Genomic DNA, 27,312 nt, shown 5'->3' with positions numbered 1-27,312 from the left:
AGATAACCAAGGGATGGCAAAAGACATGAGAGATAACATAGTATATTAAGGACAACAAACACTCATTATATAGCTTTTGTTTCCTTATCATGGAGGACCTTACATTTAGTGTCGTACTATTTGGCCTAATGCCTCTAGATTTTTGTTCTATTGTAAATCTCTGTTAGGAAAGCGCAAGGTTTCTACTGATTATGACAAATGAGGGAAACCATTGAGCCTATGTTCCTTTGAGTCTGGCTTATTTCACTTAATAGGATTTTCTCTAAGTCTTTCCATTTCCTCACAAATGGAGCAATATTGTTCTTTCTGACTGCAGCATAGAATTCCATTGTGTATAAATACCACATCTTGTTGATCCATTCATCAACTGAGGGACATCTGGGTTGGTTCCATATCTTTGCTGTGGTAAATAGTGCTGAAATGAATATCCCTGTGCTAGTGCATTTAGTCTGTCCTTGTTTCTGAACTATTGGGTAAATGCCAAGTAGTGGAATTACTGGGATATAGGGGAGCTCTATGTTTAGTCTTTTGAGGAACTGCCATACTGCTTTCCATAGGGGTTGAATGAGTTTGAACTTCCACCAACAGTGTAAGTAGTGATCCCTCCTGGCCAAATCCCCTCCAGCATCTGTTGTTATTACTTTTCTTGATCCTGGCCATTCTAACTGGAGTGAGGTGGAATCTTAGAGTTGTTTTGATTTGCATTTCTTTTATGACCAGAGATGTTGAGCATTTCTTCATGTGTCTATAGGCCATTTTTGTTTCTTCTTCAGAGAAGACTCTCTTTAAGTCTTTGGCCCATCTTTTAATGGGATGGTTGTTTCTTTAGAGATTAGTTTTGGAGTGATTCAATTTTTTTGAGCTGTTGATATATTTTAGATATGAGGCCTTTGTTGTATGGTTAGTGAAGATCTTCGCCCATTCTGTAGGATTCCTAATTAATTTACTAGCTATGTCCTTTGCCATACAAAAGCTCTGCAGTTTAATGCAGTCCCACTTATGCAGCCTTTCTCTAAGTTGTTGTGTTTCTTGGTTATAAGGATAATTTTTAAATGAATGAAAGGAAAACCATTTTTGAAGTAATGCTCTTATATATGAACTCATTGACTTCAGTACTTCTCAATCATGGATATGCTTTGAAAGCATGTATATTTGTATTTTAAATAGCAATTTTTTCATCTCCAACAAGTGCAAATGAACCACAATCTCCCATGTGCCCTCTGGGAAAAGGAACATGTGTACTGACCATTCCATCTTTATCTCTATCACCAGGGCAAAGTCTAATCAGTATAGGAAAGTGTGTCTACCTAATTCATCACTAATACATTAAAAAGTTGCCCACTAGATTCTCAGGAAGCATTATGAAAGTTCTGCGCTGCAAGCTCACAGAACTCTCAGCAAGGAGAGAAGACCTCCATGGATCCAGTAGCTGTCTTGGTGCTGGGTCTCTCCTGTCTGCTTCTCTTTTCCATATGGAGACAGAACTCTGGGAGAAGGAAGCTCCCTCCTGGCCCCACCCCTTCCCCAATCATTGGAAAAATCCTGCAGGTTCATATTAAAGACATCACTAAATCTTTAATCTTTCTTTATGTTTTGCCAATGGTTTCTGACAAGAGAGAAATTAAACCATGTTTTAAATCTACTGCTGAAGGTATTATAGTATAATAATCATAAAGCAAAATCCTGTATAAAGTCTTATATGCCTGTGATTTCTCCAGTTTGTAAGTTAATCATGAAATGAAGTAATGTATTATAATAGTGGATTATTGTCCATTTCAGTTGCAGTCACAAAATTGGAAAATATTGTGGATTGTTTTCCCCATCGTAATTTAACAGCTGTATTTATGGTCTTTTTTTTCTGAAGATCTTCGCTAAGGAAAGTTTTGTGACAAAAAATTCAACTCAAAAATTTTTGCCAGGTATGGTAACTCATTGTCTGCAATCCTAAATATTCAGGAGACTGAGATCTGAGGATCGTGGTTCAAAGCCACCCAGGGTACTGAAGATGGAGACTCTTATTTCCAATTAACCACTAGAGAACTGGAAGTAGCTCTGTGGCTCCAGGGAAAGGAACGTAGTCTTGAGCTGAGCAGCTCAGGGACAGCATCCAGACCCAGGATCCAAGATCCACGACTGATCAAAAAATAACTTGTAGCATATAAGCTGTAGATTTTGATTCAAAATCATCATGAATGTTAACTTCTCTGAAAAGTTGTGGAGGGTTGAAAGAAAATATCTGTCAAGATGAGATAACATAAATAAGACCATTCAGGGGAATACTGATAGTGTTAGAATCCACTCGGATTTTTACATAAAAAGTTTTATCATTGGCCAAGAATGCTGCTGGTGAGAAATGGTTTAGGAAGATGTCTCATGTGCTGGGGCAGCCTCTGTGGGGCCCACCCTCTGTTTCTAATGTCAATAAATCTCAACTGCACCTGACTATAGAAGCACCTGTGCTGACTTCAAAATGCCACTTTCTCTTCTTGTCTCAGAAAGTGAGATTCTCCTCAGTAAGAGCTTCACAGGTTATCCAGAAGCAGTAATCTGGAAATTTATTAGGTGTGCAAAGGAGAAACACACATTTCCTGAAACACAGAACATTCAATAAGCAGAGGCTCAACTACATGTCTTCTATTCATTATCCATGGAGCTCTAGAAATGAATTTAGAATCTGTAGACCTGTTTTTCTTTGTGAAACCTGACATGCCTGCTGTGTGATTTGATGTAAGGATGAATTACAAGGGTGTGTAATGCCTGGTCTACTGCATGGCACATTGTAGGCCATCTCTATATGACAGCTATAAGAAATGTCCTTTGGAAGTGTTTGACACTGTGTTGGAAAAATAAGGAAGCATTTATAAAAATACAACAATGGGGGCCGGGAGTTTGGCCTAGTGGTAGAGTGCGGGCCTAGCATGCATGGAGACCCGGGTTCGATTCCTTGGTACCACATACTTAGAAAAAGCCAGATGTGGCTGAGGCTCCAGTGGTAGAGTGCCAGCCTTGAGAAAAATCCAAGGAGAGTGCTCAGGCCCTGAGCTTAAGCCCAGGACTGGCAAAAAAAAAAAAAACCAACAAAAAAATCCAATGGCTTCACTTTTTCCCAGGATCCATTTGAGGAGCAAATGGTGACTTCATTTGCTAGTTTTTTTTTCCTTCTCATTTCCAGTTGTCCAAAGTCTATGGCCCCATGTTCACTCTGTATTTGGGCATGAAGCCCACTGTGGTGTTGTATGGATATGAAGCAGTGAAGGAAGCTCTGATTGACCATGGGAAGGAGTTCTCTGGAAGAGGCAGGTTCCCTGTGTCTGAAAAACTTAATAAAGGTCTTGGTTTGTGTACATATGTGTGTATATGATAGTTGTATAATGGGAATGTGGTGATAAAGAGGATGGAGTAAGACGCCTCAAGGACTCTTCTGTCTACCTTGCCCATCCTTTTGGTTGCCATCTGCTGGCTTGCTCTTCCTTGCTTGTGTTCTCCTCCATGTTTCTGCCTCCCCTCATATAGGAGTTGTGTTTAGCAAAGGACACACATGGAAAGAGATGAGGCGCTTCTCTCTCATGACCTTGCGGAACTTTGGGATGGAGAAGAGGAGCATTGAAGAGCGTGTGCAAGAGGAAGCCTACTGTCTGGTGGAGGAGTTGAGGACAACCAAGGGTGGGAGCTGCTTTACATGTCTACTTTACACAGGGATATAGAAGGTTCCATTAATTCCCTTCTGTCCAGATGTAGATTCTTTAGTTTTCACATCTGAAATCATGAATGTAAATATTCTTTGCTATTTTACACTGATACTGGGGTTTGAACTCTGGGCTTTAAACTCTTACTTACCTCATGGCTGTTGCTCTACCATTTGAGCTACATGTGTGGATTTTTTTTTCTAGTGTTTTACTATAGGTATCCTAGATTTGCAGAGTTTAGGTTCCTGGGCTTGCTTCCAACCACAACCCTCAGATTTCAGTCTCAGTGGTAGCAAGCATTATAGTGAGGAACTACTAAATGGTATATGGATGTTTTGAATTCCTTTTCAGAAGACAAGTAATAATGCTTCCCTCCTAATATAATTCCAGGTAACTAGTATCATCTTTACATGAGACTCATTACAGAGTGGAAATGATCCTATCAACCCTCCCTAGACCCCCACACAGATGTCACTATATGGTATGCTCATTTTCTTTGACGTTTCAGTGATTTTTTTCAATATCCATGCCTGTAATTTTGGACTGTCATGGTGTGATATAATATAGGACTTTATTTTTTATTGACGATATAATTCACAGCAAAAATTATTTCTCTGTGAGCTTAGTACAATCTCCATGTATCAAATTAGCTATTAGAATTTTGATTTAAACTTTTTATGTATGTGCAAGTGTTGGGGCTTGAGTTCAGGGCCTGAGCACTGTCCTTGGCCTTTCTCAAGGATAGCGCTCTACCACTTGAGCCACAACACTTCTGGCTTTTTCTGTGTATGTGGTGCTGAGGAATTGAACCCAGGTCTTCGTGCATACTAGGCAAGCACTCTACCACTAGGCCAAATTCTCAGCCCCTGATTTAAACATTTTGAGTGGTTATGTGCTCTATCATGAACCTGCAAAATATACAAATTTATTAAATTATTTCATTAGTTAGATTTCATCTATTACAATTAATACTATCTCCAGTCTTAGTATCAGCTTAATTATCAGTTTAGTCTTTCACTTTTCTTCATGTTTAATTACATTTTATGATAAAATCTTATAGTAATTACTCCTATAGCCAACTCCACTCTGTTTGGATTCTAAATGATCTGGCTTTTAAAGTTGATTCTTTCAATAGGATATAAGATTGAAAACCAGACCTAGCCTGTGAATGACACACACATGTGGTCACAGAAAATCTCAAATAACTTCCCAAATAGCACCCCTTTCATAGTTAAAATAAAGCTTTTTCTGAGAGCTTAGACTCATTCCAATCATTAAGTAATCTCATGCATGGAACCTATTCTATAAAGCAAATGACCCACACCAATACATAATGCCTTTGATTCATGACATTTTAGGGTCTCTGAAGTAAACTCAGTAACAATTTACACATTCATCATTTGCCTATGACGATCACTTTTCAGACAATGCAAAAAATAATTCCTTTTAATATTTATCTGTCAAATGATAGAATCTCAGAGATAGACAAATAAACCATATGTAACATAGTATCCATCCCCAAATTCAAAAGATCTAGCCTTGTCCATAAATTAAATTTGGTGTTTGATAAGACTTACTATTCTAAAGGAGGGGAAATTCACTTTTAAATACTGAAATGAATAAGAAGGCTTACATTTATTAATGTTATGTTTTCATTATTTTTTATTTCATCAATTTTTTCTTCAAATAACATGAATGCATTCTGCTTTTAATTTGGTTCCTTCTAATGTTTGAACTCGAGTACAAACACACTTTACTTTTTCTCCATTGATGATTCAAGAAGCTACATTTAAGTGATAATCTCTCCCTTTCTTAGTGCTGGGTTATCTATTGGCTTGGCAAACAGATGTATTACCACTCAGAATGGTTCACTTAGGTATATTTTTACAAAATAGCCTACATCTGTGACTGGAAGATTTAGCCTATAGAGTCAATTAGTATGAACTGATATTATTTTGCTAGTTAGTTTGTACTATCCAAGTCAGGCTTCAGGTAAAATGATAGGCCAGTTTATTCAGATTGAATAATTTGGCTTTTAGAGGAATTTGTAAGTAAAACAATAATATAAATTGGTAAAAATAGCAAAGGCTAAGTGTTTCATATATATACTACATTTGTTTCTAACTCTTCAGGCTCACCCCATGACCCCAGCTTCATCTTGGGCTGTGCTCCCTGCAATGTGATCTGCTTCATTGTTTTCCGGAATCGTTTTGATTATAAAGACCAGACCTTCCTTAACTTGATGGAGAAATTGAATGAGAATTCCACAATTCTGAGCTCAGCAAGGCTACAGGTTAAGCCAACCCCCTTTTCTTCCTAAATAAATACTTGCCTTTTTATTTTTTTCAACAGGGAAGGTGAATACCTGAACATGACATTTCTACCTAAAGAATCATTGAGTGCCATGTAAGATGTTCCTGCCTATGCCAACTTGTTCCAGTGTTTTACCTATTATATTTTTATACTAGTTTGAAAATTTCCTATTTTATATTAAGATTCGTGATCACCATTGAGTTGATAATTACTACAGGTTTAGAAACAGAGATCTAGTTCATTTTCTGTTCAAAATGGAACAATAAAGCTTCCTGGAATTGGACTGGGAAGCAGTGAAGGGAAGGATGAGAGAGAGTAGTCGAGGAGCTGAGTCTCATCTAGATATAGTATATGGCAAGGACTTGTTGGCTAATGACTAAAATCACTCAAGAGATCAGGATTGAAGCCAGCCAGGGCAGAGAAGTCTGCCAGACTCCATTTCCCAAATATTCAGCAAAAAAGGAGGCTAGGAAATGGAACTCAAGTACTAAAGCACCAGCCATAAGAAAGCAAAATAAGAACCTGAGGCCTTGGTTTGAAATCCTAGTACGAGCACCAAAAAGAAACATGCATTTCATTTATATACTTACATGTCAAAAATGAAAGCCTTTGATAAGTAACTGATGCTAATAGAAGTGAAAGAAAAAAATTATATAAACATCTGAAAAGGATGTCTCAGCCAATATTTTATACCTATGAAAATAGTGAAAATACAAGATTGACTCAAGCTAATGAACTCAAGCAATTAATTTGATATTTCTTATTAAATCCCAAAGGGATTTTTCTATAAATTGCTTTGTTCAGTTCCATAAAGATGCCTAAGTAGATCAGTGGATATCCAGGTCCAAGTGAAAGCGTACATTTCCCACAGATTTGTTTTCCAATCAGACATCTCATGTTCATGCTATAACTGGGCAGAAGTATTTTTCCTCACAGAGGAAGCATATTTGAGACAATGGAAGCTAATAGGAATCATTGAATAGAGTCAGTTTGCTGATTCTGCTGTGACCTAGAGAATGAGTTATTTTGTATAGAAGCATCCTCACAAGGTTTTCCCTTGTACTGGTTTGGCATGCCCTACACTCTGTAAAAACTAACGACTGTGTGATTATGGAGAAGTCAGCTAGATGATCAGCCCTGAGGCTGAGTTTTAGAGAATCCCTGAACCCCTTTCACTTTATATGTTTCATCAGAATTTCCCTTCAAGCTGAGCACCAGTGACTTATGCTTGTAATCCTAGCTGCTCAGTAGGCTGAGATCTGAGGATCACAGTTCAAAACTGGCCCAGACAGGAAAGTTAGCAAGACTCCAGTCTCTTACATAAACTATTCAGAAAAAGGCAGAAGTGACACTGTGACTCTAGTCTAGAGCACTAGTCTTTAACACAATGTGGCTCAGAGACAGAGCCCAGGCCATGAATTGAAGCCATAGGACAGGCCAAAGAAAAGTATTTCACTTCAACATGGAATCCATATAACATTTCTATTTACACATTATATATATATATATATATATATATATATGTGTGTGTGTGTGTGTGTATACTATGTATATACAAATATATTTTTTTCATATATTTTTATTGTAATTGATAGAAGGGTTACATGATATTTGCCAGCTAGAAGGTGCATTAATTCACATACACTGATACCCTTTCACATGTCTTGATCCCCATTTCCTCTACCCCCACCCCTCATGTTGTTTTCCCCTTTCCCTATCCAATTTCAAATAACCCAATATATCAAATATTTCAAATATACCCAATATTTCAAATATACCCAATATATCAGGTAACAAAGTGAGATACTGTAACAATATGAGATAACCAAGGGACAGCAAAAGAGATGAGAGATAACATAGTACATTAAGGACAACAATCATTCATTATATGGCTTTTGTTTCTATATCCTAGAGGTCGTTTCATTCAGCATCATACTGTATGGCCTTATGTATCAAGGTTTTGCTTTATTGCAAATCTCTGCTAGGAGAGCCCAAGGTTTCTACTGATTATGACAAATGAGGGAAACCATTGAGCCTAAGTTCCTTTGAGTCTGGCTTACTTCCCTTAGTATGATTTTTTCTAAGTCTTTCCATTTCCTTACAAATGGGGCAATGTCATTCTTTCTCACAGCAGCATAGAATTACATTGTGTACAAATACCACACCTTGTTAATCCATTCATCAACTGAGAGACATCTAGGTTGGCGTCTTGGCTTTTACCTCGAGGTCTTTGATCCATGTGGAGTTAATTCCAGTGCAGGGTGACAAAGAAGGATCCAACATTAGTTTTCTCAGGTGCTTAACCAGTTCTGCCAGTACCACTTGTTGAAGAGGCTATCTTTCTTCCATTCTGTTTTTTTGGCTCCCTTGTCAAAGATTAGGTGGCAATAGGTCTGTGGTTTAATATCTGGGTCCTCAGTTCTATTCTATTGGTCTTCAGGCCTGTTCTTGTGCCAGTACCAAGCTGTTTTGGTCACTATAGCTCTATAATAGAGTCTAAAGTTTGGTATTGAAATTCCTCCTGTGCTGTTCTTTCTGCTAAGAAGTGTTTTTGCTATACGGGGTCTTTTATTATTCCATATGAAATTTTGCATTGCTCTTCTATTTCTTTAAAGAATGCCATTGGGATATCGATGGGTATTGCGTTGAATTTGTAGATAGCCCTTGGCAAGATTGTCATTTTCACGATGTTGATTCTTCCAATCCAGGAGCGTGGGAGGTTTTTCCATTTCCTCAGTTCTGCTTTAATTTCCTTTTTCAGGGTTTTAAAGTTTTCATCACAAATGTCCTTTACATTCTTAGTTAAGATAATTCCTAGGTACTTTAATTTATTTGAGACTATTGAAAATGGATTTGCTTTTCTGATTGTTGCCTCATTCTTCTCACTGTTGGCATAGAGGAAGGCAGTTGATTTTTGAGGGTTAATTTTATACCCTGCTACCCTTCCAAAGTTTTGAATCAGCTCAAGGAGCTTGGGAGTAGAGTCTATAGGGTTCTTTAAATACAGAATCATGTCATCTGCAAAGAGGGAAAGTTTTACTTCCTCTTTCCCAATTTGGATTCACTTTATGCTTGCTTCTTGCCTTATTGAACAGGCTAGGAATTCTAATACTATGTTAAAGAGGAGTGGAGAGAGTGGGCATCCTTGTCTCATTCCTGATTTTAGAGGGAATGGCTTTAGCTTTTCGCCATTAAGTATAATACTAGCTGTGGGTTTGTCATACACAGCCTTTATTATATTGAGGAATGTTCCATGGATTCCTAGTTTCTCCAGATCTTTTAGCATGGGGGAAGGGTGTTGGATCTTGTCAAAAGCCTTTTGTGCATCTATTGAGACAATCATGTAATTTTTGTCCTTGCTCCTGTTGATGTGCTGAATTATATTAATTGATTTGCATAGGTTGAACAAGTTTTGCCTCCCTGTGATGAATCCAGTTTGATCATAGTGTATAATTTTTTTGATGAGTTGTTGTACATGGTTGGCCAGTATTTTGTTGAGAAGTTTTGCATCGATGTTCATCGAAAAAAATGGGTCTATAGTTCTCTTTCTTTGATAAATCTCTGTCTGGTTTGGGGATGAGGGTTATACTGGCTTCATAGAATGAGTTTGGTAAAGAACCTTCATTTTCAATTTCATTGAAGAGCTTAAGGAGTATTGGGTGAGCTCTGCTTTGAAGACCTTATAGAATTCAGCTGTGAATCCATCTGGCCCTGGGCTTTTTTGGTGGAAGGTCTCTTATTGCCATAATTCCCTCATAATACTCCGGATCTTGGTAATTTCTGTCGTGATAATACCATTTTCATCTGTGATTTTGTTTATTTCGGTATGCTCCCTTCGTTTTTTGGTAAGATTTGCTAAGTGTTTGTAAATTTTGTTAATTCTTTCAAAGAACCGCCTCCTTGTTTTGTAGATTCTTTCTATAGTTTTTTTGGACTCCAATTCATTTAATTCTGCTTTGATTTTAATAATTTGCTTTCTTCTACTGGGATTAGGGTTGGTTTGTTGCTCTTTTTCCAGGAGCTTAAGGTGACACATTAAGTTGTTGGTTTGCCATTTTTCCAATTTGTTATTGTAGGCACTCAGAGCTATAAATTTTCCTGTGAGTACTGCCTTTGCCATGTCCCAAAGGAACTGGTATTTTGTGTGCTCCTTTTTGTTAAATTTCATAAACTGTTGGATTTCTGTTCTAATCGCCTCGATGACCCATTGGTGATTCAACAATGTGTTGTTCAATCTCCATGAGTTACAAAATTTTAGTTGGTGGAGGTTTGTGTTCAGTTCCAATTTGATGCCCTTGTGGTCTGAGAGAGTACAGGCAATAATTTCAGTGTTTCTGAATCTGTCCAGGTTTGTTTTATGGCCTAAAATGTGGTCTATTTTGGAAAATGTTCCATGTGCTGCTGAAAAAAATGTATATTGTGATGTTGCTGAGTTGAATAATCTACAGATGTCTGTTAGATCTAGTTGGTCTATATAGTTGTTCAATTCTAAGGTTTCTCTGTTGAGTTTTTGCCTTGTTGATCCGTCCATAGTTGAGATTGGTGTGTTGAAGTCACCAACAATCACTGTGTTTCAATCTATGTATGGTTTCAGTTAAAGTAAAGTTTGCTTGATGAAGTTCAGTGCTCCGGATTAGGTGTGTAGATATTTAGGATGGTTATGTCCTCCTGGATGAAAGATCCCTTTAGTAGTATGTAGTAACCTTCTTTGTCTTTTCTCACTAATTTTAGTTTGAAGTCTATTTTATCTGATACGAGGATGGCAACTCCAGGTTGTTTATGGGGGCAGGCCGTTAGCTTGATAGAGTTCATTCCAACCTCTCACTTTCAAAAAATGTTTGTTTTTTGGGTAAGATGTGTCTCTTGAAGCCAGCAGAATGATGAATCTTGCTTTTTGATCCAACTAGATAATCTATGTCATTTAATTGGAGAGTTAAGTCCATTGATATTGAGAGTCAGGATTGAGAAATATTTATTAGTTCTTGCCATTTTTACAAGCTTTCATTAGGGCCTGTGTCTTGGTAGTTTTTCTGGTATTTAGATGTTATAAGTTTTAGGTGCCATGTCTTTCTCTGTATTACATTTGTGTTGGTTTTCTTTGTGTAGAGCATCTTTGAGAATTTTCTGTTACGTTGGTTTTGTTGCTACATAATGATGCAGCTTTTCTCTGGAATCAAATGTTTTTATTGTTCCCTCAGTTATGAATGAGAGCTTAGCTGGGTACAGTATTCTTTATTGGTAGTTATTTGACTTAAGGGCATGACATATATGCTTCCTATCTCTTCTTGCTTGCATGGTCTCTGCTGAGAAATCTATGGTTATTCTGATTGGTTTGCCATTATAGGTGATTGTTCTCTTATCCCTGGCTGCTTTTAGGATCCTATCTTTGGTCTCTATTGATTCAGTTCGGATTATAATGTGGCAGTGGGATGTCCTTTTCTGGTCAGGTCTATTTGGGGTTCTAAAAGCTTCTTGTATCTGGATGGGCCTGCCCTTCTGAATATTTGGGAAGTTCTCTGAGATGATTTCCTGAAGTATATTTCCAATACCATTGACCTCTTTCTCTAGACCCTCCTCAATACCAATTAGCCTTAAATTAGGCTTCCTAATTGTATCTTGAACCTCCTGTAGCGTTCTCTCATATTTCCTAGAATTGGTTTGACTCATTTTCCATTCTTTCTCTATAATGACTAAATTATCTTCAACCCTGACAATTCTCTCTTCTGCATTGCCTAACATGCTATCAAAGCTATCTACTTTATTCTTCATCTCTCTTGCTTCTACTCACTCATTTTTGATGCCTTGCATCTCTTGTTTTAGATCATGTATGGATTTCTTTAACTCCTTGATTTCCATTTGAGTGGTTAGCTCAGTAGCTTTATTCTCTTTGGACATTTGTTGGAGTTCGGTCACCGTTTTGTTGGTGGATTCTATGAATTCATCCATTTTTTTTTGAAAAACCTTTATTATGGCCTCCTTTATAGCTTCCCCTTTTTCACATATCACCTTGTTTATGGTTTCCTCTTGTTTAGTTGTGGCTTCCTCCCTTATCTCTTTCTTTATGTTTTCACACTTTTCATTAATGATGTTTATCAATTTGCATTTGTGTAGCATTTGGAAGACTCTCCTCTAGATTTGCCACTGATAAAGTAAAAATTTTACAAAGGCATCCATAATGTTTTTCTTTTACAACATTGCTTTCCATTCAAAGAGTTTTACTTGTGGAAATATTGTGTTAGGATTTAGGAAATAATGATAAAATGATTTTAAATGAGAATAAAGCCTCTGAGGACAAAAAAAGAGAGAAGAGGAAACAGATAAGAAGTCTTCACAAAAATTCTAAGACTCAGAGTAGAGATGATAGTGATGAAATAACTGAGCCAGACACATGATGCTTTCATGGAACTGTTGCAACAAGAAATGTTCTGAGGGCAGAAAAACCAAGCCATGTCTCTAAAATTCCCAGAAAATTTCCTACTTAGAAATAACAAATGCCAAAAAAGATAGTAAAAAAAAATTAGCAAACAGATTCTCCATGCTCAAATTCCCACCACAGCTCCATTCATATGATGAAAACAAAGGCTCTCTGTCAAGAGAAATTTGAATACTGGAATCTGTATACTCAGAAATTTTGAGTAAAGATGGTGAAACATTAAGACAAAAGGTCCGACTAAGCCCTTTTGTTGTTTGTGATGCACAAATTTTTATCTGATTCATTTTCTCAAATTTATCAGCCATGTACTACCTCCAGCGTGAAGAATTGTAAGAACCTCCATATTTTACCAATTTAATAGAAAATTTTCTCCAAAGGTCCAGCAGAATAAAAGCATTCACTCAATATAAAGTTGTAGCATTCTAGACCACTAACATTAGAAAGATCATCACAACTTGCAAAAAGTTGCTATGCATTGCATCAGATTTCTTAAGAGTAACTACTACCTGTGTATGATGAAGAAGGTAGGAGAATTAGACTTCCATATAAACCACAAATTTTATATCCCATTTTCTATTTTGGCACAAAATATGGCATAATACATTTCATTTAGTTACCTAAAACCAAGTCAAAGAAAATCATGGACACCAAATCTGGGAAAGAAAGGTGATAGGTTACACTGAGACTGTCACTGAGGCCGCTGTGAATGAAGCAGAATGGTCAAGAATCTCCAATTTCCCACTTACTACTGCTAGAAGTTTTAAGTACCTACTTGTACATTTGCAAAAAATTCTAACTCAAGAAATCGAAAACCATAAACTGATATGAAAGAAGTAAAATAAATGAAAAGTAATCCTATGTGGGGCACATCACATCAGGGAAATGGAAACCTATGCTGTAAAAGGAGGCCTAACTCTTGGCCCAGTGCTCATTTTCTGGTTTTGGGACCCAACCTGCCAATCGCCCGGTTGGAAGGCGTGGCTGTGGCTTGTGATGTAAAATAAGCCTACCTTTGGGATAGGCCTGGAACACTTTCCCCTTCTTTACCTACCTCTCCCCACCCTGCCCACCTTTGTGCTGATAGGCTCCTTCATCCTCTATTAGCTGAATGTATTTCCTTAATAAACAAGTTCCTGTCTTGACTGGTCTCCCTGACAGGACTGATTGTCCTCCAGCGAGGGAGGGTTGGGTGGGGGCCGTCAGTCTTCCCTCTCCTTTCTTGGCTCTTCCTGGCTGGGGCGTGTTCTCTCTATCCCTCTTACAGGTCGGGAAGGATGGAAGACTAAAAACCCCGACAATCCTAGTTTCCACCCAGAGAACAAACTTTCTGTAGCCAAAATGATTGAAACTATGACTGTTGGTTTAAATACTCAAATATTATACCTAGTATATTGTTGGTAATGAAGTGAGGGGAAGTGTGAGTGTGTTTGTGTGTGTGTGTGTGTGTGTGTGTGTGTGTGTGTATCTCTGCATCTATTTGCAGACTTGCCTACATGTATGAAATGGAGATGTGAATGCACATTTTGAACTCACATACTAGGAAATCAATAAATATTTTCTAAAAATGATTAAATAATCACCTGGGCACCTGGCCCCACTGGCTCACGCCTATTCTTCTACCTACTCAGTAGGCTGAGATCTGAGGATTGAGATTTGAAGCCAGCCCAGGCAGGAAAATCCATGAGACTCATCTCCAATAAACTACTCAGAAAAAGTTAGAACTGGTTCAATGGTTCAAGTGTTAGTGGCATTAGGACAGGGGTCCAGGCCCTGAATTCAAGCCCCAAGGCCAGAAAAAAAGAAAAGGTAAAAGAAAGAATAATTGTTTACTAATATGAAGATAATTTTCAGGAGCAGATTCATTTCTTTCATTGTTTGGATAATGTATAGTGGGGTTACAGTTACATTTGTCAGGTAATAGGTGCATTACTTCTCACACATTGCTACCCCCTCTCATGTTTTTTCCCCATTTCCCTCCTGACCCCCTCCCAATCATCTTGTTTCCCCCCTTCCCTTTCCTATTTCAAATAAACAAATAAACGTATATACAATATACCATGTAACAAAGTCAGATAGAGTAAGAATATGAGATTAACCATTAGAACAAAAAAAGAGAAGAGAAATAACATAGTATATTAAGAACAATCACAAAAGATAAAGTTCTTGTTTCCATATCCTAGCAATCCTTTCATTTAGACTCACCTTATATGACCTTATGTACCTAAGTTTTGAGGTACTGTAATCCTCTGCTAGGAGAGTTCTAGATGTGTACTAATTATTACAAATGAGGGAAACCATTGAGCCTATGTTCCTTTGGGTCTGGCTTACTTCACTTAATATGATATTTTTTCCCGTCTTTCTATTTCCTTAGGAATGCAGTGATGTCATTCTTTCTGATGGCAGCATAGAATTCCATTGTGTATAAGTACCACATCTTCTTGATCCAGTCATCCATCTCCTGAGGGGCATCTGGGTTGGTTCCATACCTTCACTATGGTAAATTATGCTGCAATGAATATCATTGTGCTAGTGGCTTTAGTATATCCTTGTTTCTGGATATTTGCATAAATGCCAAGGAGTGGAATTGCTGGATCATAGCTCTATGTTTAGTCTTTTGAGGAACTGCCATACTGCTTTCCATAGTAGTTAAACAAGTTTACACTCCCACCAACAGTGTAGTAGTGATCCCTCCTGGCCAAATCCCAACCATCATCTGTTGTTATTAGATTTCTTGATCATGGCCATTCTAACTGGAATGAGGTGGAATCTCAAAGTTTTTTATTTGTATTGCTTTTATGGCCAGAAATGTTGATCATTTCTTCATGAGTCTATAAGCCATTCTTATTTCCTCTTCAGAGAAGTCTCTCTTTAAGTCGTTAGCCCACCTCTTAATGGGATGGTTGTTTCTTTGAAGATTTGTTTTGGAGAGATTCAATTTTTTGGCTTTAGATATATTTTAGATATGAGGACCTTGTCTGCTGTATGGCTAGTGAAGATCTCCCACTCTAAGGGCTTTCTATTTAACTTGCTACCTACATCCTTTGCCATTTCAGTAGCAGATTCTGTGATGTCCAATATGACTATCATTAGAAACCAGTTGGATAGCATTAGTGCATATTGCTGATATGCATACACCATACACAAAGACACATACTATTTGTATAATGTTTAAATGACCACAATTAAAAAATAAAAATAATGAATAGTTATTTCGTAGTTTTCTGTGAGTGCTATCATTTTTTCTGAATTTTTATTACTGTACATTGACTGTGCAAAAGCATTTAATGCTGATACTTCCACAAATGCACACAATATATTTTCTTTTTTTATTATTATTAAGTATTTATATGAAGGGGTTTCAATTTAACACATCAATTCTTGAGCTACCATTCATCTTGATCATTATAACACCCTATACTTTAATCCATATTGTTATTTTTTCTTTATATTTTGAAGTGCACACTTACTTCTACTCACATCATCTACAGAAGCTAAACATTTTTTAATTTTAACTTTATTTATTTGTTTGTTTTATTTTTCGTTGCTGTTGGTGGTCGTGGGGCTTAACTTAATTTACTTTTTAAATTTTATTTGATTGTTGGGGTAATATAAATAGGGGTTGCATTTACATTCATCAGGTAATGGGTACATTACTTCTTAATCATTGTTACTTCTTCCCATGTTTTTCTCCTACTTTCCCTCCCCCCACACTCCATCTCACTCATCTTGTTTTTCCCTTCCCTTTTTCAAATACACAAGTAAACACATAAAGAATATACCAAGTACCAACAGTAACAACATGAGATAAACCTTAAGGGGAAAAGCAGAAAAAGGAAATAGCTTCACACAGTACATTGACAACAACAGTCACAAAACTAAAAACTTTTTTAAAGACACATCACTTGTTCTGCATATTAATAGAGACTGAAAAAAGTTATGGTAAATTCAGATTTTAACATATTTTATGATAAAATATATGATGAATATATTATATATTTTGCTATATATATACCAAAATTTTCTGAATTAGAACAAAATATAAATAGTTTTAACATCTTTTTTTTTAATCAGTCATGGGACTTGAACTCTAGGCCTGGGCATTGTCCCTGAGCTCTTCAGCTCAAGGCTACTACTGCCCTCCCCCTTGAGCCACAGTGCCACTTCCTTTTATTAACATCTTAAAAGCTATACTGTTGCCTTAGATTCATTTATATTATTGTCTGGCACATGAATTTCCATTCATATTTGTGGAGAACAGTGAAATATGGAGATATAAGTGAAAATCATTGTTTCCCTCAAATATTACTTTATTGTTAATAGTTTATTCCATTTTTATATTGTTCTATCATAACACAGTATTGCAAATATGTAGTACATATGAAAATATATTTCTTATACTTCTCATATATTATATAAAGGCATTTTACTTCAATGTATAAAATATACTACATGTACATTAAGCATTTTTTTTGGACAATCCTGGTGCTTGAACTCAGGTCCTGGGCACTGTCCTTGATCTTTCTCAATGCTATCACTCTACCACTTGAGCCACAGCACCACTTCTGGCATTTTCTGTGGATGTGATACCAAAGAATTGAACCCAGGGCTTTCTGCATGCTAGAAAAGCACTCTACCACTAGGCCACACTCTTCGCCTTTTGCAATTTTTTTAAGCAAGTAGTTAAACTCTATGGCTATATTAATGCATTATAGCATTGCTCAGTAGGAATGTGATGTGTGTATATGCACACATATATTTATTTTTTAACCTCCAATCTTGTAGAGATACATTACAATGCTTTATATAGCACTGAATGACTGTGACCCAAGTTTCACTTTCCTCCTACCTCACCATTTCTTATTTGTATCTCAACTAGCTAAAGAAAAGGAAGAGATTGACCAAGTGATTGGCAGGCACCCAGAGCCCCTGTATGCAGGACAGGAGCCACATGCCCTACACAGATGCAGTGCTGCATGAGGTCAAGAGATCCATCAGTCTCATAACCATGAACCTACCCCATGCAGTGACCCATGACATGAAGTTCAGAGGCTGCGTATTTCCCAAGGTGGGCTTGTTTCTTCTCTGAGAGCCTCCATAGCAGCCTGAGTTTCTGGGTTCACTGTGGCATTCTGCTCCTCCACACCAATGATAGAGCTGCAAAATCTCACAGTTGGCTGCCCAAGAGACTGTGTTATGGGAAATTTTGGAGTATACATCCATGCAAGAATGGCCTTGGTCTGCCACTGTGGATTTTCCAATTTTTTCTGCCCTTTAAATTCTTTTAGTTTTAGGGTGTCATTTTTTGGAGGGAGAGGCTATGTTTAGTTTCTATTTCCAAATTAATGTACAAGTTTATTTTATCAAAATTGATAAAAAGGGGTCAGAAGATGGCGCTGAGACAATAGGGACCCAGCCTGGCTCTCTCCCACAAAAGGAGAGAATCAGGGAATCCCACGAGCCAACTACCTTAAGAAATCCACAACTACAAATTCAAGAAGCAACAGAGAAATACTGAAAAAGAAATCCAGATAAAGCTTATATCCAACATTCTCAAAGAATCCAAAACATGAGGACCCCTCCCCATGCCTCGCTGCCAGCTCTAAACCGCAGAAGCCTCCAAGGAGGGCGCCAGGCCAGGAAGTCCTGACCAAAAGCTATGCCTGCAAGCAGCGGAATCCAGACGCAGAAACCAGCACAGACCAGGCCAGCAAGCGACAGAATCCAGACACAGGAACCCACACAGACCTGGCGTGGACAGCTCAGGCGGCCGCGGAGACCTGAGACAAGGCGAGGCAAGGCAAATGACCCTCCACCACCTACCAACCACAGAGTGAATATACAGCAACAGTCTTCAATGCCACAGAAAGCGCAAAGATGAATTTCGACAAATATAAATGCATCGTAAGAACTCACAGTAGTATGGAATCTCCCCCCACCTTTTTTCTTCTTTCATTTTTTTTGGTTGCCATTGTTTGGTTTTGTTTATTTTTTCTTTTTAAAAATTTTATCATTGAGCGGAAGATGGTGCTGAGACAGTAGGGACGCTGCCTAGCTCTCTCTCACAAAAAAGAGAGAACCAGGGAGTCCCATGAGTCAATTACCTTAAGAAATCCACAACAACAAACTCAAGAAGCAATGGAGAAGGACTCAAACTGGAAAAGAAATCCAGATAAAGCTCACATCCAACTTTCTCAAAGAATTCGGAACACGAGGACCCCCCCCCCTCGCTGCTGGCTCCAAGCCACGAAAAGCTGCGGCAGAGAGCACCAGGCTGGGCAGCCCTGACCCGCAGAAACCAGCATAGGACCGGGCCAGCAAGCCGCAGAAGCAGTGGAACCCAGATGAGGAACCAGAACAGCAAGCAGCGGAACCCAGATGCGGACCACAAGCGGCAGCCGAGATCCAAGGGGAGTGAAAGATTCTCCAACACTGTGCAGCACCCACAGACGAATGCAGAGGCGTGAGTAGCGCAGCGGGTCCCCAAACCCATTGGGAAAGCAGAGCTGGTGCCAAGCAATAGTACTTAACTCAGACCCCTCCACCCTGCCGAGAAAGACTGGCAGGAGCAGGGGGGCAAGGAATTTAGAATCCTGTCCCTTCCCCCAACAGCCCCCTCCCCCAGGCCAATGACTGGCAACTGACAGGCAGGCGGCAGTAAGACCCAGCACCCCACCAAGAGAGGCAGAGGTGTCCCAGCCCCCACCTGCCCACCAGGTTCCTCTCCCAGGCCTCTGACTGGAGACTGACAGGCAGGCTATGCCAAGACCCAGCACCCCACCAGGGGAGGCGGAGGTGTCCCAGCTCCCACCCACCCAGCTGATTCCTCTCCCAGGCCACTGGGTCTGGAGAGTGGGGGGTGCTGAGACTCTGCCTTACAACAGCGGGTGGGGTGTGCGGGAAAATAGGAACCAGCTTCTGTCCCCCTCAAATCTCGAGCCGGGCAACCTCTAGCTGGGAATCCTGAGCAAGACAGCACAGAGGGGCCCCCCACAGTGACAGACTCTCTGACAAAGCAGCAGGGAACTGAAGGGCCGACCAGCAGCCATGCTTGCCTTCTGAGAATCAGAAAGGTGCGGCTCCGCTCTTGGAGCCCACATCCTCAGCTGGGCCCCCGCCCCTGGGAACAGACTGGACACCTGCTGGTCCTGCTGAGGGCCCCTGAAAACTCCCAAACCCCAGACCCTTGGCCGGGGGCCTGCCCCTAGAAGCAGCACAGGAAAACCAATCATCCGCCCAACACACTGAGACTGAAACTCGCAGATCCATCCCACAACACACTGTGTGGCCACTGGTCAGGCTGAGAGCTAGTTGTGCAGCAGCACACAGCCTCTGGGAACAGGCGAAACACCTGCAAAAATTGCAAACTCTGACCTAGTCAGCATAGGAATCAATTTGGCTGAGAACCACAGGTATTCACATATTCCCAGAACCACCGGTCCCAATCCAAGTAAAGACCGCTACCTACTGAACACAGAGCAAACTACAACAACAGTTCTCGATGCCGAGGAGAGTGCAAAGGCGAATTGTGACATACATAAATAATCAAAGTCCCACGCAAAGCCCAAAAGGTAACAAGAGTGAAGGGACGAGAGAGATGTCACCATCCAAAGAAATGACACCTGAAGAGACACGAAACATGACCCTATTCAAGGAGAGACTAAAACAGAACTCCAAAAACAATTCCAGGAACATAAGCAGGAAATCACCAAAGAGCTCCTTGAATTCAAAAGAGAAATGGAAGAAAAGATTAATACCCTCACAGCAGACATGATCAGCTCAGTGTCCACACTTCAAGCAAAAATGGAGGCATTAAGCAGCAGATTGACAGAGATGAAGAATAGAACATCAGAAACGGAAGACAAAACACAAGAGCTGGAACAGAGAATCGCCACCTTGGAAAAATCAGTCAGAATCTACCAGAAAGAGCTCCAGGAACTGGCAGATACAGCAAAGAAGTCTAATATTCATATAATAAGGATTGAGGAGAGGGCCGAATTTCAGGACAAAGGTATTCAACCTTTATTCACCAAAATCATAGCAGAGAACTTCCCCAACTTCAAAAGGGAAAATACTCACATTATTGAAGGTTTCAGGACCCCAAACAGGCAAGATCCTAGAAGGAACTCATCTAGACATATCATAGTAAAGACACTAGACGTGAATACCAAGGAATTGATCTTAAATGCTGCAAAAACAATGAAGGAGCTATATTATAATGGGAAGAAAATTTGAATTACAGCAGATCTCTCCATGCAAACCCTAAATGCAAGAAAAGCTTGGAAAAACATCATTGATGTCCTGAAGACCAACAACTGCCAACCCAGACTGATATATCCAGCAAAACTAGCATTTACATTTGAGGGAGAAACAAGAATATTTCACTCCAAAGAGAAGCTTTATGAATACGTGCACACTAAACCAGTGTTACAAAGAATACTAATTAATCGAGAACAAATTGTAGGGCATCAAGAACCCCCATCAAGAAGCAAACATCTATAATTCACTAAACACAAAAGGGGAAAAAAGAGAGAGAAAGAAACCTAGAAGTAAAAATAAATAACGACAATGAACACTGACCACTTCTCCATAATCTTCCTAAATGTGAACGGGCTGAACAATCCAATCAAAAGACACAGAGCAGCAGACTGGATTAAGAAACATCACCTATCCCTATGTTGCCTCCAAGAGACCCACCTCACTGCCAAAGACAGAAACAAATTCCAAGTGAAAGGATGGAAATGAATTTTCCACTCAAATGCAAAAAAGCAGGAGTAGCAATCTTAATCTCTGACAAAATTAACTTCTCAGTAAAATCAGTACATAAAGATAGAGACAGCCATTATATATTAGTAAAGGATATGATCCATGCCCATAATATTACAGTTATAAACATCTACTCCCCCAACACCCAAATTTGTCAAACAAACTCTTTTAGAATTACAGAACAAGATAAACTCAAACACTATCATTGTGGGAGACCTCAATACACCACTCTCAACAAATGACAGGTCAACTCAACAAAAGTTAAGCAATGACACCATCGATTTAAATGACACCATAGCCCAGCTGGGCTTAACAGATATACACAGAGTCTTCCACCCAAGGGCGAAACGTTTTACATTTTTCTCAGCAGCACATGGAACACACTTCAAAATAGATCATATAATAGTTCATACAGAAAACTTAAGCAGATACAAGAGGTCTGATATAATCCCATGCATTCTATCAGACCACAGTGGAGTCAGAATAATTCTGAACAATGCAGTCAAAGTCAAAAAACATTCAATCACATGGAAACTGAGCAACACACTTCTGAATAACTCCTGGGTAACAGATCAGATCAGAAATGAAATTAATAACTTCCTTGAATGTAATGACAATCAAGAAACATCACAAAGGAAATTATGGGACACAGCAAAGGCAGTTCAAAGAGGCAAATTTATCGCACTAGGAGTGCATATTAAAAAGACAGAAGAAGAGCACATAAATAACCTTAAAAAAACTGAAACACCTAGAGGAGCAAGAAAAAGTTAATTCTAAAACAGCTACAAGGACAGAAAAAACAAAAATAAAATCAGAAATTTCAGAGATTGAAATAAGATTTACTATACACAAAATTGATAAATCAAAACGTTGGTTCTTTGAAAGAGTCAACAAAATAGACAGACCCTTGGCAAGATTAATCAAAAAAAGGAAAGGGGAGACTCAAATAAACAAGATTAGAGACCCCACGGGAACAATCACAACTGATTCGATTCCCAAGAAATCCAGTCCATAATGAATAGGTACTACCAGGGCCTATATTCAAAGAAACAAGTAAATCTAGTAGAAATGGATGATTTCTTAAATAAATATAGGCTACCCACACTGAACAATGATGAGGTAAACAAACTGAACAGACCAATTTCTTACAACGAAATTGTGGAAGCAATAAGGGAAATGCCAACCAAAAAAAAGCCCAGGTTCAGATGGATTCACTGCGGGATTCTACAAGACATTTAAAGATGAAATAACACCTATACTCTTGAAACTCTTCCGAGAAATAGAAACAGAAGGAGCAACACCAAACTCATTTTATGAAGCTAATATTACTCTCATCCCCAAACCAGGGAAAGACCCAACAAAAAAAGAAAACTACAGACCTATCTCTCTAATGAAGACAGACGCAAAACTCCTCAATAAAATATTAGTCAACAGAATCCAGAAACAAATTTAAAAAATCATACACTATGATCAAGTAGGCTTCATCCCACAGATGCAAGGCTGGTTTAACATTCGCAAATCAATCAATGTAATACATCATATAAATAGAGTTAAGGATAAGAATCATATGATAATTTCTTTGGACGTGGAGAAGGCATTTGACAAAATACAACATCCATTCATGTTGAAAGCACTAGAAAAAATAGGAACAGGAGGTACATTCCTCAAAATAGTGAAAGCCATATATGAAAAACCTACAGCCAGTATTATACTAAATGATGAAAGAATGGAACCATTCACCTTAAAATCAGGAACTAGACAGGGATGTCCACTCTCTCCACTTCTCTTAAATATAGTGCTGGAACCCTTAGCCAGAGCAATAAGGCAAGAAAAGGACATCAAAGGGATCCACATAGGGAAAGAAGAAATTAAACTATCCTTATTCACAGACAACACGATCCTCTACTTGAGTGACCCAACAAACTCCACTCCCAAACTTCTAGATTTAATAAACCACTTTAGCAAAGTGGCAGGATACAAAATCAATCTTCAGAAATCAGTAGCCTTCTTGTACACCAATACACAAACAGAAGGCCAAATCAAGAAAATGATCCCATTCGCAATAGCCCCCAAAAGAATAAAATACTTAGGAATATACTTAACCAAAGATGTAAATGAATTATTCAATGAAAACTATAAAAGCCTAATGAAAGAAATTAAAGAGGACACTAGGGAATGGAAAGACATCCCATGCTCATGGCTAGGGAGAATCAACATAGTGAAAATATCTATACTGCCAAAATTGATATACAAATTCAATGCAATCCCCATCAAAATCCCAAAGACATTCTTTACAGAAATTGAAGATATAATCCAAAGATTCATATGGAACAAGAAAAGACCTAGAATAGCCAAAACAATTCTAGACAAAAAGAGCAATGTTGGTGGTATTACAATACTAGACTTCAAACTCTACTATAGAGCCATAATAACAAAAACTGCTTGGTACTGGCACAAAAACAGACTAGAAGATCAGTGGAACAGAATAGAAGACCAGAAATAGAACCACATACCTATAGGCAACTTGTATTTGACAAAGGAGCCAAAGATATACAGTGGAACAAACACAGTCTATTCAATTATTGGTGCTGGTAAAACTGGGCAGCCACATGCAGAAAACTAAAAATTGACCCTAGCCTTTTGCCACTCACAAGCATTAACTCAAAGTGGATCAAAGACCTCAATGTCAGACTGGAAACCGTGAAACTGCTACATGATAAAGTAGGAGAGACACTGGAACTCATAGGCACAGGCAACAGATTCCTGAACAAAATCCCAGGGTCACAACAGATCGGAGAGAGACTCGATAAATGAGACTACCTAAAAATAAAAAGTTTATGTACAGATAAAAACATAGTTGACAAAGTAGAAAGACAGCCAACCAACTGGGAAAAGATATTCACCAACAATACATCTGACAAATGCTTAATATCTAGTAACTACAGGGAACTCAAGAAACGAATCCCCCAAAAACCCAATAAACCATTCACTAATTGGGCAAGGGAACTAAAGAGAGACTTATCAAAAGAAGAGATTAAAATGGCAGAAAAACATATGAGAAAATGTTCATCATCTATGGTCATAAAGGAAATGCAAATAAAATCAACCCTAAGATACCACCTTACCCCAACAAGAATGGCCAAGATTTTGAACTCAGACAATGACAGTTGCTGGCAGGGTTGTGGAGAAAAAGGAATCCTACCCTTCCCTATGATCCCGCCATACCACTTCTGGGCATCTATCCTGAACAGCATGACCCAGGGTATTATAAAGACACCTGCTCAGCTATGTTCATCTCTGCACTATTCACAATAGCCAGGCGATGGAAACAATCCAGATGCTCTACTGCAGATGAATGGATACAGAAAATGTGGTATATATACACAATGGAATTCTACATAGCCAACAGACAAGATAAAATAATGGCATTCGCAGGGAAGTGGATGAATCTAGAGCGAATCATGTTGAGTGAGACAAGTCAAGACCTAAGGAACAAAAGGCACATGGTATCCTTAATATGCGGCTATTAAATCCAAAGAGTACAAGAGCGAGGACTCAATAACTGCATACCCAAAGCTATGGACATGGTAATGGAAATACAAACATAACTATATAGACATAAAAACCTATGACTCTATAGACATAATATTTTATTTCATAAATTGATATGTTCCTATGACATACAAACCCTTAGCCTAATTTTGATTAAGTTCTAAATACTAAATTCCAGAGATTGTAATTAGAGATTTCCTCCTTGAACACTTGTTTGTTAAACTTGTCATTTAAAATATGATGTAAACATAAGCCATATAATGAATTATTGTTGTTCTTAAGGTACTTTGTTATCTCTCATCACTTTTGCTGTCCCTTGGTTATCTCAAATTGTTATCTCACTTTGTTACCTGATATATCGGATATATTTGGTTATCCGAAATTGGATAGGGAACAGGGGAAAACAAGATGAGGGGTGGGGGGGAGGGAAATGGGGACCAAGACATGTGAAAAGGTATCAATGTATGGGAATTAATGCACCATCTATCTGGCAAATATCATGTAACCCTTCTATTAATTACAATAAAAAATATATGGAAAAAATTTTATCATTGAAATCCCCTATATATACCTCCCTCTTTTCTCTATATATTCTTCTTATCATTCTTCTTATCTTCATAAGTTTTATCTTATTTTTTTCTAAACTTGTTCTCAAATATTCTGTCTATCACCTTACCTCAGTTATCCTTACAATATCCCTTTTCTTATTACTATATTAATCTTACACTCCTACATTATTCTTTCCTTACCTCCCTGTTGTCTTTCATACTATTTTTCTATCGCTGGTCCTCTGTTCATCTTTCAACTCTTACAATGCATGGATCTACAGTTAATGGTTGTTGAGCAATACTAGGTGTTCAATTATGCTCTAGGTCCAGAGGGTCTTAAATACAAGATTGTATTTAAGAGATTGGATTGAGGTGTTTATTGTTTTGGTCAAAAATCGGTGATCAGTGGTGGTATTAGACTTGTCTGTAAGTGCACAAAAAGAAAGAGAGAGTGATAATACCAATCTTAGTTTGTGAACATCTATTGTCAGCCAGCTAAAGAGGTCTAGCTTGGTTATATCTGAAAAATTGTAATCGAGTGCAGTATTAATCTTGCTCCCATTTTCAAATGGGCAGAACAAGAAACTCAAGAAAAATGTCAAATCAAGGAATAGCATCTCCAACTCAATATAAACAGGCAATAGAGCAGTCAATGGCAAAACTAGAGGAGAGTGCCCTAAGTGCTATACACATGCAAACAGTAAACATGATTAATGAAAAGCCAATATTAACATACCCACACTGAACCAAGAAGACCTAATCCAACTAAACAGGCCTATTTCAAACACTGAAATAGAAATGGCAATAAGAGACCTTCCACCTAAGAAAAGCCCATGGCCAGATGGCTTCACAGCTGAATTTTATAAGGTCTTCAAAGTAGAGCTTACACCAATACTCCTCAAGCTCTTCAACGAAATTTAAAACAAAGGCTTTTGCCAAACTCATTCTACCAAGCCAGTATAACCCTCATCCCCAAACCAGACAGAGATTCAACAAAAAGTATTCACTGACCATTTTTCAGGGAAAAGATCAATTGACCAATATGAGTGTCTTTTCTTAGAAAAGAAACAGGTGTCTCTAGAACATATATGCTTGCCATAGAAACCCAAAACTCAAAAATTTTATAAATAGAATAATGAAACTCTAATTAAAATTGTAATAATAATCTATTATTATTTTAATCCCTCACCAACACTTCATGAAGTATTTCTTAGTATCCCCATTTAATATATAAGGAAACTAAGGCTCAGATTGTTTGCATAACACAGCCACATGGGTAATATGTGCCAAAGTCCAGATCTGACTTGTGAGTTGACTTCAAAAGCAGTGTTTCTCATCACTATCTCTCCGTGTGATGAATCCCACTCAGAGTCGAAGGTAGGTTTAATTCCTCCACCCCTGCATGTATGTCACTCCATAGACCCATAAGTTTGGAGGAATCGCCAAGTACATGGTCACAGGTCTTCCTGATAAGCAGGGATAATACTAAGAGAGAAGGGATGGGAGTTGGCCTCCTGGTTGAGGACAACCTGTATTAAGCCCGCATCTCAACCACAGGAAAAAATAATACTATAGGAAAATCGTCTTCCAGAACTATGTTGAGCAGGGAACATATTAGAGTAACTGACATAATAATTCAGCAATGCCCAACCTGGCACAGAGAGAAAGAGAAGAGGTAGAAAGAGAGCAGGAAAATTAAGAAACAAAAGGATTTATAATGTCAAAATAATGAATGGTTTGCCTTTGAATATTTTTTAAGAGAGTGTCATCAAAATGTAGCCCAACTTGATTACCAACTGAAAATTTTTCCGTCTTAGCCTCCTATGGTGAAATTCAGGTGTGTGCTGCCCTTCTCAGATTTTTAGCAAAACAACAACACACTTTTAATGATGTAATCGTTACTATTACACCTTGCCGGTGCACCTGTGTTGTACTGTGGAGCAACACGGGTATGGAGAGGGACACCCAGGGCCAGCCTGAAGTCCTGGGAGCAGAGCAAGATGGTAATTATCGATGA

General features: G+C 38.4%; 1 protein-coding gene across 1 annotated transcript; it reads left to right on the top strand.

Moving 5' to 3' along the window:
• Positions 1–1,410: 1,410 nt before the first annotated feature.
• Positions 1,411–27,312, top strand: LOC150054035 (cytochrome P450 2C9-like). Its single transcript, XM_090345524.1, has 5 exons — positions 1,411–1,602; positions 3,173–3,335; positions 3,514–3,663; positions 5,819–5,979; positions 27,133–27,312. Exons 1-5 carry the CDS (start codon positions 1,417–1,419, stop codon positions 27,310–27,312), a joined length of 840 nt encoding a protein of 279 aa, XP_090201650.1. The 5' UTR covers positions 1,411–1,416.

The sequence above is a fragment of the Megascapheus bottae genome, chromosome 15 (assembly GCF_031878675.1).
Source record: "Megascapheus bottae isolate mThoBot1 chromosome 15, mThoBot2.hap1, whole genome shotgun sequence".
NCBI classification, from domain to species: domain Eukaryota; kingdom Metazoa; phylum Chordata; class Mammalia; order Rodentia; family Geomyidae; genus Megascapheus; species Megascapheus bottae.
The sequence above is the reverse complement of the archived record's forward strand: the minus strand, read 5'-3'. Positions and strand labels throughout refer to the sequence as shown.

What these genes read in the sequence shown, in the direction of transcription:
- LOC150054035 (XM_090345524.1), top strand. Translation starts at nt 1,417, where the DNA reads ATGGATCCAGTAGCTGTCTTGGTGCTGGGTCTCTCCTGTCTGCTTCTC. An exon ending in AAAACTTAATAAAGGTCTTG is followed by an intron (nt 3,336 to 3,513) that starts GTTTGTGTACAT and finishes CCCCTCATATAG; the next exon opens with GAGTTGTGTTTAGCAAAGGA. An exon ending in GGAGTTGAGGACAACCAAGG is followed by an intron (nt 3,664 to 5,818) that starts GTGGGAGCTGCT and finishes CTAACTCTTCAG; the next exon opens with GCTCACCCCATGACCCCAGC.